Genomic DNA, 14,312 nt, shown 5'->3' with positions numbered 1-14,312 from the left:
TACCCAGGCTGGCTTACACTGAGGAGGGGCCGCAGTCAGGGAGGTAGACCAGAAGGCTAGTGCCATGTAGGCAGAAGGGGATGGCAGTCAGGACGAGGGAAGTGGCAGGAGGGGACAGCGGGGATGGGACAATCCACCCAGTCATTCAAAGGAAAGCTCCACAAGTGCTGGTGAGTAGAATGACTACAGAGGATCAAGATTTCCAAACTGGGTGACTTGGAGAATTGACATGACTTGGGGATATGTTTCATTTCCTGTTGAGATTTTCTCAAATTGCAACGTAACTCCCAACAACAACCCCAAAGTAAAACTGTTCCGTCACAGTCATGAGCTGTGGATCCATGGCTGCTGTTCCTGGTTAGGCGCTGTCGAGTTTGACTTAGCCCGCCAGGCTCCTCTGTCCATGGGGTTTCCCAGGCAAGAATACTGCAGTGGGTTGCCATTTTCTTCTCCAGGGGATCTTCCCGGCAGATTCTTTACCACTGGGATTCTTTACCACTGGATTCTTTACCACTAGTTGAAACTAGCAGGCTGATGATTAAGATAATCGAATATCACCCTGTTACTGCAATACTAAGTGATCAGAAGAAAGTCCACAAGCTACTTGTAGCCCCTACTTGCCAGACATCTCACTTCTTTAGGTCTGGTACTCTGTCCAGTTCTTTCTGTATCATCTACCTATTCATCCATCCATCCATTCCTCCCACACACAAATACTGAGGCCCTTCTATGTGCCAGCATGAATCTAGAGGCTTGGCAGAGAACAAGAGAGACCTGACCTCAGAGAGCTGGCATTCCAGGGAGAAGAAATGCCTAACACTGTGACTTCTGAAAAGTAAACACTCATTTTTCTTTTTGGTCAAACTGAATAATCTTTATTAAATTAGTTTAAACTAATTAGTATTAGTTCAGAACAATAAGAACTCAAACAAGAAAAAATCACTTACACATCATCCAAGGAAAGTCTCACTGCAGAACCTGAAGATCTACTGCAATCAAACAATTTGCTAATTTTAAACTACTCTCAGTTTTCCCCTATTCACTGTTGGCCAAGTGTACCAATAGGAAGCTTTAATATTATATTTAAAATTTAATTAAACAGTTGGTTAACTTGGTGGCTCAGACAGTAAAAGAAAAATCCACCTGCAATGCAGGAGATGCGAGTTCCATCCCTGGGTCACAAAGATTCCCTGGAGAAGGGAATGGCAACCCACTCCAGTATTCTTGCCTGGAGAATGCCAGGGACAGAGGAGCCTGGTGGGCTACAGTTCATGGAGTCACAAGGGTTGGACATAACTGAGCAATAAACAGTTTATAGAAGAACACAAATGGAGGGTCGAAACGGCCATCAGAAATCATTTTGGCTTCATTTCTCAATTTGAAATGAGAAATTCTTGAGTCGTCCAGGCAATCTAAAATCAAGCAAATAAAACCAACGGGAACAATTATTTTGCCTTAAGTGTGAATGTCATGGTACCTGAAAAGTAGGAGGACAGGAAGGGATAACACACAAAACCTAAGAATTCTAAGAGGAATTAGCTGCTCTGTCAAATGTCTGGTGGCTGAGCGCCATCTGCTGGTGAGCAATTGACGTTCAACTACAAAATGAAAAGCAATCCAATGATTACCATGTGTTATAAGCAGCTCCTTGCTTTATAATACAGCGCAATCTTGAAAGTACGTTTAGAAAAAGTCAGCGATATGAATACGGTTGAATACGGTTTTCCTTGATTTCTCTAAATAATGTTTTGAGTGTAGAGACTTCATACTACTTTCATTTGACTTACTCCTCTGTAGGCTATTTTTAAAATACTATTTATAAATAGCATTTTAAATTTGTTGTCACTTGGTATTTCTTTGCTGTCTGGCTTTCAAGACTTTCTGAGGAGAGGAACTACCAGGTTGCTGCTGCCAGCTCGTGGACAGACTACACTGTACCACACCCACACGGTAGTAACTGGGCACCTTCACTGACTTGAGCAACATGGGGCTGCAACGTCTTCAGATTTACTTAGATCTCAGGGTCTCTGGGTTGACTCCCTTGATCAACCATCCAAATCAGTGCTAATGGTAATGAAGGATTATCTATTTGGCTAACAGGGGTTTTCCTTTCCTAACCCATAGAGAAAAAAAAAAATAATTGGACTAAGTGACTACAGAGATGTCTTCAAGTGATAATCAGTCTTACAAGTACACACCTACCTGAAAAATCTCAAAGGACTATGCTGTCAAGTTTGAGACAACTTTAAGGTATTTAAGAGCGCTACTGAAACATCCTACTTCGCAAGTTCCACATTAGGATTTCCCTGGTACTCCAGTGGTTAAGAATCCACCTGCCAAAGCAGAGGACACAGGTTCAATCCTTGGTCTGGGAAGATCTCACATGCTACAGGGCAACTAAACCTGTGCACCACAGCTATTGAGCCCATGGTCTGCACCAGGAGAAACCACTGTAAGAAGTCCACACTGCAACTAGACAGTAGCCCCCACTTGCTGCAACTAGTGAAAGCCCTCACAGTAATGAAGACACAGCACAGCCAAAAATAAATATAATTTTTAAAAATGAAGTCTGTTAAAAAAAAAAAAGCTTCAAGACATATAAAAATTATAAATGTAAATACCCTTTGACCTTCTAAGAACTTAACTAGAGATTAAGACTTTCACACTATGAAATCCTTTATGTATAAGGATATTTACCATTGCATTTATGTAACAGAAAAAAAAATACAGGTATTAAGTACATACATATGTACACAATGTAACAGAGTGCAAACAGCACACATATTGATAAGAGACTAATTCAATAAATTATGGCAGAACATACAATGAAATATTATAAGGCTACAAAAATCAATGACAAGACTTCCTGTTGGTTTGGGAAGATCTCCAGTATATTTAGATGATAAAAGAATATTGTAGGATAATTTGTGTAGTATATGACCCTTTGTGTAAAAGATGGGGGGAAATAAGAAAATATATTCTTATCGGTTGGCATATACTTAAGAGAACCCTGGGAAGATAGACCAAAGATTATTAATGCTGATATTTATGTTGCGGGTGGGACACAGAGGAAAGGAGGCTTCTCATTGAACGTTGTTAAGTGCTTTTAAAACATCTCAGCTACGTGAATATATGACTTAAGCAAGATACACCCTCCCTCCTCTCCTATGGCTGTTTGGAGTCTGGGAGCTTTTTTAAAAAATTATTTTTAAATGGAGGATAACTGCTTTACAATACTGTGTTGGTTTCTGCCATATATCAACATGAATCAGTTGTAGGTATACATATGTCTCCTCCCTCTTGAACCTCTCCTGCCACTCCCATCTGTCTAGGAACTTTCTATAAGCATCCTCCACCACAAGAAGAGTCAGTCTGAAGATAAAGACATAGCAGACTCTGGATCACCACTGGCTGTAGAGTGAACCACCTCCCTCAATTCTCTAACTTGGAACTTACTATACGGAGCTACTTCTCCTTATGTAAGAGGTTTTGAGTAGAATCATCGGTTCCTCATGGCTGAGGGCATTGTGACTGGGGTATTAGTGCCTGAGCGAAACCAGGCGCCCCGATAGCTGAAGGTAAGAACAAGAAGCACCATCTTCTCCAGACCTTTCAGGTGCCTTACTTGGGCCTCCTCCTCTGACTGCTGCAGGCACGACCTCCTCTTCTAGTTTCCTTGTACATACCCACTGGAGCTTAATTTCTGTGTCCTGTGTTTGTTTCCCCTGACCGAGTGAACCATTTTAGAACAAGTATGACTGTACAAAAGGAGAACACACCCCACCAGGGTCACCTCTCAGCCCACCTCACGTGCCTTATTAACTTCTGCTTCTAATCTCTGCTAATTAAGTAGGCAGACTATGTCCCAAAGTTATTTACCTCTTCAGCAAACCACCCAAGATAATCAGTGAGGTAGAGACAAGCAATGTGTTGCCGCAAGTCCCATTTCATTTTCTTGTGAGTCTAGACAAGACTACATTTCCCAGCCTCCCTTGCAGGCAGATCAGAACCATGTGACTGGTTACAGCCAATGGGATGCTACGTATGGCACGTAGGGGACGGCATATGAGAGGGATGTGAGACCTCCATACCTTCTCTCTTCTCCTCTCACAATGAATATGGAGGTCCCGTGTGAAAACAGCGCAGCTGTAAGATGGAAACCCTGTGAGGGTCCCAGATTTTTCTAGTTACAGAACCCATGCAATGCTATTCAGTCAACCTTTCAATCAACAGAAATCTGCTGAGCGCCTACTATATACCAAAATCTGCTAAGTATCTATAAAAGATACAGGAAACACAAAGACGTTCATTAAGTGAGCAAGTATCTATTAAGCATTGTGCTAGGTTTCAGTCCCCATCCTAAGTTATTTAAAATTTAGATGGAGAATTAAATATACATTTGCAAAATAAATATTAAACCACATGACTTTCCTAGCTAAATCATTTCCCCACTAATACTCCCTCAAAGCACAATATATTTTTCTTAACTTACTTTACTTATTTGAATGAATCTTTAATTCACGTCTGTTTCTCTCACTGAACTGTAGAGAGCGCAAAGGCAAAAACTAGATATTTTTTGTTGTTTGGGGCTTTATGCTACCACACTTCCTTTACCAGTGCTTGGCACATTGTAGGCACTCAAAATTTTTCTGTTTACCACACTTTCTTACTCTAAGTTTTTTTTCATTAAGTTACTGGAGATATTTAATATTCTTGACTGCACTTAATACCACCTTGGTTCAACTATCCTTAGGTTCACGGAAATACAGAGAAAAGCATATCTTTTTTGATTTTAGTACATCCCTTACATGTCAGATGACCTGGGAAGTTAGTGTATTTCTGGGACATAAGTAAAAGAGAGAAATAATTATGGTTTCTCCATTGTCTCGCAGGCAATGATGCAGTTGTTTATTCCTTGGCCATTTCCTACTTCTGGAAGAGTAAACTGGTCATGTGTTCATAACTTCAAGCAATAGAGAGTATAAATTAATAGTTTTTAGGAAATCTCAATACTATCAAATAGAAATCACCCTTCTTATAAACCAAGTTTTAAACTGAAAGAAAACATTCAATGATATAAAATGGTAGAGGGGGAACACTTTTAATGGAATATTCAAAGTCAATTTTCCCTCTGTCTCCCTTGGCTGCCAATATAGTGCTACGAAATATAAATTTGAAGGATCGTACTTTTTAAAAAAAAAAAGCGTCTCCAAGAAAAAGTAAATATAATAAATTAAATATAAAGCTTACACTCTAAGAAAATGGGAATATTTCATTATCATCTTCTATTCTTTGATTTTAGCAGTTGGTCTGCTTGTTAATATAGCACTCCTGATCCATAACTACCATCTCAACCTCTAAATAACTTCCTATTTCCTATAATCCTCCATATAGTTGGTGGTGTGAAGATTAAAGCTTAGCCAATTAGCCACCCACTACAGCCTAGTTAATCACATAATCTTTGAGATGGTCAGGGAGCAGTGGAGTATGCAACGATTTTTTTTCTCTCTCTTTACAAAGATTTAACTAATTGTGAGACTTAGCAATGCTCTCAAATAGAAAGGGCAGTTGGGTTTTCAATCAGAAGCTGTGTCACCGCTTTATAAAGTTAGGGCTTATCTTCTTCTAAGAGACACTGTTACACAGAGACTTCTTTAACAAGTTTCCAAATACCCTCAATTAGTCAACCATTGCTTATTTAGACCCGAGTCTCACATCAAGGCTTACTGCGTGAGAATAATGATCAGTAATCCGTAAGGTAAAAACTCAGATTCCCTCACATGACAGCTACACATTCAATTATGGGATTGCTACACTGTGTCTGTTTAAGGGAAATGCTAATCTGAACTGAAGTTTGACAATACTCTCCTCTCCTTAATAAGGCCACATATGAGGAGGAAGAGAAAAGGGGAGGAAAGGGAGGGGAGAAGGACCCCAGGAAATGAAGGATGGGGAAGAGAAAGAGTGCAAAGGTTTGGGGTGAGAGAGGAGGAGGACACTGAGGAAACAGGAGAGGAAGATGGAAGAGCTCAGGAGGACAGAGAGGCTCAACCGGTTCTCAGGGAGTCCTGGCTGGGTCAACTCTTGCAATGTTGCTGCCAGTTATTATGTGGCTTTGAACACCCAAAAAGCAGATCACTGCCAGTTCTCCAACAGTACATGCTTGCTGGTAGTCTAGTATGAATGACAAAAGGTGCCAGAGAGAGTAGGTCCGGAACATTTTCAAGTTCTGGTGAGGCTTTCTGATGTCTGTGAGTCGTGACCTAAAGGAAAGACATGAGCCGCCCACCTGCCTATCCCCCTAGTGACAAGGCAACCCACGTTGATATCAAGAATGACAGAAACCATCAAGAATGCTGGAGGAATCCTGAGATTAGAGAAGCAACCAAAGATGTCGGAGGAGCCCAGAACTAGGAACTGACCTACAGGAGGACTGAAGAAACCTCTGTGAGTCACTGGGGACATCAGAGCAGGAGGGACAATGAGGTTTATCCAGGGACAGAGCTGAAAGGTCCCTGATGAGGTCTCAGAAATGACTGGACAGCAGGAGGCAGGAGAGTAAGGTTGAACCAGGAACCCAAACTGGTCACCTCTACAACTGAATTCAGACCCTCAGAAGGACAGATCCAAGCAAAAGAGTTATTCAGGCATGGGAAGCTGGGGAAGGAAGTGGGGATTCAGAGGTGTTAGTCACTCAGTCGTGTCCGACTCTGCAATCCCCATGGACTGTAATCTGCCAGGCTCCTCAGTCCATGGAATTCTCCAGGCAAGAATACTGGAGTGGGGTGCCGTTTCCTTCTCCAGGGGATCTTCCTGACCCGGAGATTCAGGGAGTAGGGAAAAAAGGCAAAAATAACACTCAGGTATGGGCAGGTGAGTGAAATCAAAGACTGGAAACTCTGGCCTCAAATCCGAGGCAATCTGCTTCCAGCAACCTACTTCACCTTAAGCAGTGTTAAGTGTTGGTGTTCATGCACTCACTCACCCACACACGTACTATCAAACTCTGAAACTGATTAGCCTCAGGATCTAGTGCACGTTACTTGACCCCTCTGAGCCTCAGTTTCTCTTCTATAAGGTGGGATGTTATAAAGATCTCCTAAGCATAGGCACCTATAGCTTGGCACAGGGCCTAGCATGGAGAAAACACACAGCAGCTGCTAGCTACCAGTGCTCATCAGACCCCATGAGGGAAAGAAATGGTTTCAGTGGTTTCCAACTGTTCTCACGCCCCACCGGAGCTCCCCCCAGACTACTCACTCATTCACACTCTGCAAGTATATTGTCCAGACACTTTTTTTTCCCTTAAAAAAAATTTTTTTATAAGCCTGTGGGTGATTGAGTGCCATAATTAAGAACAAGTGATATGAAGTAGTATTTGAGCTGGAAGGGGCATTCAAACCAAATTGAGGATCTTGTTAAAATACAGATTCCACTCAGGAGGGCAGAGGTGGGGTCTGAGACCCTGCGTTTCTAACAGACACCCAGGTGAAGATGACCCGACTCGCGAGCAAACAGTGCTTTAAATAGCAAAGAAAGATTATCACAGGAGAGGAGTGAACAAAAACAAAAAGAGAGAAAGAGGTGACAAGCGATAAAAGAAATTCTTATATACTGAGATTTAGGGAAGTCATTCTGGCCTACAGATTTTCATGGGGGAGGAAAAAGATGAGTTAACTTGAATTTCATGCTAAAACAGCTTGTTCGTGGCTTATCTAACACCCATTGTACATCTGCTCTATTTATTAAAGAAAAGGGCACACTGACCTGAAGTGAAGAATGTCCATGTTAAAAATAAAGATGCAATGCCCCTCTTCCTGGGATGCCAATGATGGTCCTCCTTTGAGGATAAGCGACTCCCTTCCCAGGTGCCAAGGCCATGCTGACTCCCTGTGTATGTTCTGGTCTTTTTTTTTTTTTAACCTTGAAGAAATGTATCCCTGACTCATTTAGTGTTCTTTGTTCTCGCAAGATATAAAACTGTGCTAAAAAAAAAAAAAAAACAACCCTGCATCTCTGGACAGTTTTTCAGAGTAACCTGGGAAGCTGGCTTGGGGGCTAATCCTCAGTTTGGCTCAAATGAAACTTTTCTACTCTTATTACTGTTTATTATTTTCATCAACAAGGGAGAGAGGAACCAAAAATCAACCATACATCCCCCCACCCCACCCCACAAAGACCTCAGGCCTAAACTGGCCCCTCGACATCATTAAATGACAGTGAAGAGAAGCAGAACCTGACACACGGAAGGCTCTCACCACACAGTCACCTCCACGACAGAGGAGGAAGATTTCCAAGTCTTCTCCTCCCACCATCACCTCTACCTGGCCCTTCCTCACCCAGGAAACTTCCTCCCTCGCCATGATACTTTGAGTTCGTTTCTGAACTTCCAAGGTAAAGGCCCACGCCTGCAGACGGTACTCTGTCCTCACCTTGCAAGACCTCCTCGCTCACGGGTTTTTTTTCACCAACCCTGAATCACCACTTTCATCCTCAAACTTCTACTCCTGCATCCTCCCAAGAAGGCTTGGGCACCATAATGGATCAGCCCCGCTCACTGGAGGCCTCCCAGTCTGTTTACAAACCCTGTCCAGCACCCAATTCCTCCTTCCCTGACTTTAGGCCTTAGGTGAAAGAAACAACTCTAAGATTTTCTCTAGCTTCCTGGAATTTCATCACTTCCTCTCTACAAACCTTGAATCCCAAGCTCCTGAGAAGACTGGAACGGACAAGAAGCTGCTCCATCCTCTTCCGGTCACCCTCTGGCAGTGATTCTCCAGCCTCTGACTGCAGACCAGAGTCACCTGGGACCACTCTAGGACCATGCCCTCCACGCCCCGGCCCCCATTAAAATAAACAAACCATTGCCCTTGGGGAGCCATATTATTCCTAACCAGGAACAAGCTGCCACCCCCACAATGAAGACCCCATCCCTCATGGGGAAGGTGGGGAGAGGCAGGTTTCATCCTGATCTCATTTGTGCTGGTGAAGGGGGTTCTAGAGGCAGCCGGGGAGGGCAGTTCTAAAGATATCACAGTTTATACTTTATTAACTTCAACCGGAGAGCTGGACCCCTTCTCTGAGTCTTCCACCAGAGTCGGGTGCAGAGCAGCCGACAAACTCTGTCGAGTGTGAATCACACTCTGGCAAAGATCAGAGAAGAAGCCAAGGGCCCCCACTCCTCCTATAAGCCATAGACTACACAGTCTTTAGGACACATTTCTACAAGTCAATTAAAAAGAAAGAACATCATCTTCCAACACAGATAAAAACATGACGTCCAGAGTTTAAAAGGCAGCTAACACAGCAAAAGTTCAACCAGGGAATGAACAGACATTTTCTGACTTCGTCTGTATTCTATCCAAATAACCATCTTCCAAAATGGGATTCAGCTGAATGTGCCTGGTTTACTCAAACCCAGAAACTTAATGAAAACCAGGCTGAACAGAAAATGACAGTCAAGCACTACAAATGAGCAGACAGGATGTATTTCACCAGATAAAGAAATTAAGCCCTTCGGGAAACAACTGTAATCGCTGCAAGTAAGTTTCGCCCGCTGCTTAATCCCTGTAAAGGAAAGCATCATACCTGATAAGATCGGGTTCTGCACCCTCGTTCTTAAAGGAGGCCAGAAGTAGTCTCTCTCGAGTTACAAGATCATCCAAGAGGTTCTGTCTTCGGTCTCCTTCGAGCTGTGTTCTGCAGGCGACTTGTTAAGGTCCAAGAGTAGGTGAATTACCTCATTTGATCTATTATGTTATTAACCAAGCTCTCCAAGTCAGAGGGGACTGTTACCAACTTGAATCAACCCTACCCTGAAGAGGCCTGAGCCAGCGCTCTCCTGCTCTGATCTCAGCCTTCACTGACCCTTCCAGTAAAGGACCTGGACAGAACCATCGCAGAGGGACTTAAAAACACTGAACCAGACCCACCATGTGAGATCATTCACTGAGAAATACAGTTGGTAAAAACGGTTTTCCTCCCAGTGGCCAACCCTGAAATGTTCTTCTCTATAGCACACTGTGGCTCAGGGAATCCTTAAGTTCTGAGTGCTGGTCACAGTGGTCAAGGGTTTTTCCTAGACATTAATACCTAAGATACTTTATTAAAAAGGAAAAAAAGAAAAAAAGCTTTGTTGCCCTCTTTCATATTATTAACACCTATTAATGCACCTACAATATATGTTGTAAAGTGCTACTTTATACAGATTTGCTCTAAAAAAAAAGCTGTTGTCATCAGCTCACTAAATACTTTGCATGACTTTTAATAACTCTAAACAAAATTACAAAGAAATAACCATATTCTAACGTGTTAATCTATGATCTGTGCTAGACGAGAGGTCCAAAAGCCTACTATTTCTGTTTTGATCATTATCCATGGTCTTTAATTCCTTCAGTGTTTTGGATCGGTTTCTTCAGATGTCCCCCAGGTAATTTCTCATACCTTTTCCAACACAACTCATGGCCATGGTTTTCCCAGCTCCAGTTAAAGAGTGGGACTACTGCTTTGGATTTATGGATTTATAGACACTTCTCCTTTCGAGAGGGATATTAAATCCTGCATTTAGGCCCCAGAAGTTTGAGAACTTGGCAGAATACAGTAGTTTTCCCTGGGTGGGAAAACCACGGCCCAGTGAATCTACTTTGGTTGATAATTTTGAATAGAAAGAGCTGGATAGCTAGCAAAAAAAGCAAATAAACCCATAAAATAATGTTCCCCGGTAACAGATACTAGCTAGAAAAATCATAAATCCCCCCCAAACCAATGTAACTACACAGTGTTATTGACTCTGGGCATTTATAAAATAATCATGGATACATTCTGTCAACATTCCAGAATGCCCCGATTTCCTGAGAAAAATGACTACTACGGCTTTTCCATCTCCTACTGGACTACAGTCACTACGAACCCATCTTGGAAACAGTGAAGCAGCAACTGTAACTAAGAAACAGTGAGCAAGTCCTTCCTCTGTACTAATAAAAGGGCCAAATATTAGCCTTCTGATCAGTGCAACATCAAAAATAAATACAGGGTGTTTCAAATCAGTGGTAAATTGTCAATAAAGCAGAAGCGGCCCCTGGGGTGGGTAAGAGGGGTGGGGACGAGAAGGGACAGAAGCTATGACATAAATTATACAGGACAAAACAGGAATTTTAATTGTAGATATTACTAATTATATCACGGTGCTGATTAGCCTCGTCTTCCATTCTATGCTCAACCTACTCTGGCAACCTGTGGTTTTGCTGGGATTTCAGTTATTCAATCCTCCAAGTGAGCATAAACTCAACGATAATCCAATATTATAATTAAGCAGATTACGGATCAGGGGTTTAAATGTAAGAAATAAAATTACAGAAATATCATTAGAAAACACCTTTGGAGAACTTTCTAATACTCTAGAGTAAGGAAAATCCTTCCTAGTTGAGAATGTCAACCCAGAGGTCATGAAGGAAACTATAAATCTGTATAAAAATTGTAACTATCTGCAAAATAAAAGTACAAGTGGCAAATTAATAGTGGCAAATTTTAAAACGGCAAAGGATATAACAGGGCATTGGAAAAAAAAAAGAATTACGTTAATAAACTGAAAAAAATGCAGTTTTACATTAGTGAAAGAAATACAAATTGAAACATACTGTCATTTTTGCCAGACAGATAAGAAACCATGACAGAAGGCTCTAGAAAGGGCTGAGGAACCAAGCACTCTCAGACATCCTCGGTGGGAATGGAGATGGGTTCAACCAGTTGCCAGACTGTCTTCTACATACCTAATGGAATTTAAAAGGCACATCCTTTTAACAGGAATTTCTCCTGCAGATACATTCACAAGCCTATACAAAGATGCAGGAGCAGGGAATTCTCTAGTGGTCCAGTGGCTAGGACTCCGCACTTTCACTGCCCAAGATCTGGGTTCAGTCCCTGGTTGGGGAACTAAGATCCCACAAGCCACCACTTACTGCAACCAAAAAAAAAAAGATGTTCGGTGCAGCAATATTTATAATAGCCAAATACTGGAAACATTCTACTCTTTGTCAGTAAGGAAATAGCATACCTTGGCAACGGCATGTTTTGTAGCCCCTCCCCCCCAAATAGAGAGAATAGGAAAGCCCTGTATGTGTCGATGAAAATGAAAATTAACATGTATGAGCACTTACTAAGTGCTAAATAAATTATTTGATATGGAACAATCTCCAAAATAAAGTGTTAGACAAAGCCAAAAAACAGCTACGAGCTAAATAGTGAATGGTATGCTCCCACTGCATGCATTAAAAACATATGTTGGTATATACACAGAAAATTTCTCAAAGGATACAGAAACAATTGCCTCCAAGGAAAGGGAACTGGGGACTCAGGGTGTAAGGGAAACTTCCTTTCTACTTACTGGGTATTGCTTTGGACTGTCTGACTCTATTAAATGCTAACTAACAAAAAGTTTCAGAATGCAACATAGGATACGATCCTTCTGTAGTCAAAAGCATTTTATACTTACATGTACACATATCTGTTCATGCCTAGAAAAGGCTGTGATAATAGGAACCAGCTACCAACACTGTTAACTGTGGAAGAATAAGCTAGGACAGGATGGGGATGCAGAAGTGAGAGAAGAGTAAACAACCAACAGCAGAAAATGTATGGGGAGAGGGACTTCTCTTGTGATTGCCCTGGCTGGGGAATTAAGATCCTACAGGCTGAGACTGCTGAAGCCTGTGTGCTGAGCCCATGGACCACAACCAGGATCCGACAGAGCCAAATGACATTTAAAAAAAGAAGGAAATCGACAGGTGGAAAGTACCATTTATAGAAAAAGTAAACGCAAGTTTTAAAATTTAGCAGACAACTGAATTTAAACTATTAACTAACCAACAAAGGACATCAATTTTAAGAGCAGTAAAACTTGGTGATTATGTTTTGAAGAGGAGTAACTGGAGAACAGAATCACAGACAGTTGATGCTGGGACAGGTAAGTCGAATCTCTTGTTCACCTGACCGGAAACCATGGCAACAGTGGGTGAGAGCCCAGCTCTTTCTCACCACCTCGTGGGGGGCTTCTCTACTCTGAGGCCCCCAGTACTGCTCACTTAACTTTGCCACTTCTTAGCATCCTGTTAATAACAATACTGATAATATTAATTCAGAATATTCCAGAGATCCCCTGTAAATCTAGAACACCTGGAAAACCAATCAGGAACACTCACTCTACCTCCTGGTTTTGTTTTTATTTTACTCTATTGCGAGAACAGAACATAAGGAAATGGGGGATAGAGGGAGCTGAAGAGAATAAAAAGATGCACAGCCCTTCTGCATGGCACACTTACTATAATGGAAGTTGCTGCTAACAAGAGGTCAGAGAATCACCTAGAAGGTAATGACACTCCATGGATGTGGGCTCATGGTAGCTGGGGGGCACGAGTACAGGGTAAAGAAGGACAAGCAGAAAACAGGGGATGGTCATGAGGCCAGTGCTGGGACCTTCTCTTCCATCAACCTGGTGAATAACCAAGGAGGAAGATCAGAGAACAGACAAGGAAACGGAAGATCTAACCACCATAGTACTCTGTCATTGGCCAGACTGAATTTACATGTAATTATAACCAGTTCATGCAAGGTTGCAAATGAAACTAGATCCTGATTTTGCATCACTGTGCTTCAGAGTCCAGCTTCTCTGCTATAACCTGGGAAACACTTCCAACCTAAGATGGAGCGGGGTGAAGATGGGGCTGGACCCAGGGAACACCCCATTCCATCCCCCACTTCCAGCTCCTGGAGTTTCTCCTAGTTGGTAGAAGGCATAAGAATTTAGGTAAGTCTTCCATGCAAATTAATTGCTTTGGAGAAGGATAATTACTTCCAGAACCACAAGAATTACACAGAGACAGTTTAAGGTCCCAGAGGCCAGAAGATTTTTCTGGTTCACATAGCACTTCAGCTCTTTCATTTTTATTTATTATTTGCTTTTAGGGGGAGTCCCTGGTGGCTCAGATGGTAAGGAATCTGCCTGTAACGCAGGAAACCTGACTTCAATCCCTGGGACAGGAAGATCCTCCAAAGTTAACAAACTCTATTGAGTGTCTATTACGGACCAGCCCAGGTGCCTACCTTCCTCAAAGCACTGATCCCATTTTGCAAGTAGTATTTTAATACTATCATTATCTGCATGCCTGGGTATACCCTCCTTATGTGTTATAAACTCCAAAAAGGGTACCTGCAAATTCTCCACATTAGCTGTAATTTTAACAGTGATAAAATGGTAAGCGGCAGTTAATCCTCGAGGAGGGCTTGCTTTATGCAAAGCACCTTCTATGCATATAATT

The 14,312-nt window shown here is 42.1% G+C and overlaps 1 protein-coding gene across 4 annotated transcripts in view; it reads right to left on the bottom strand.

Annotated features, from left to right (window-relative positions):
- The window catches only part of STX8 (syntaxin 8), a 199,266-nt gene that overhangs the window by 162,662 nt on the left and 22,292 nt on the right, over positions 1-14,312 (bottom strand). For all 4 annotated transcript variants that reach the window (XM_040243371.1, XM_040243372.1, XM_040243373.1 and 1 more), the window contains one exon: positions 9,589-9,699. In XM_040243371.1, the coding sequence (XP_040099305.1) occupies positions 9,589-9,699 (111 nt within the window). The remainder of the gene's footprint in view (positions 1-9,588; positions 9,700-14,312) is intronic.

Source organism: Oryx dammah, unplaced genomic scaffold (genome assembly GCF_014754425.2).
Source record: "Oryx dammah isolate SB20612 unplaced genomic scaffold, SCBI_Odam_1.1 HiC_scaffold_8, whole genome shotgun sequence".
NCBI classification, from domain to species: domain Eukaryota; kingdom Metazoa; phylum Chordata; class Mammalia; order Artiodactyla; family Bovidae; genus Oryx; species Oryx dammah.
Note: the sequence above shows the minus strand (reverse complement) of the source record. Positions and strands in the feature narration are given on the sequence as shown.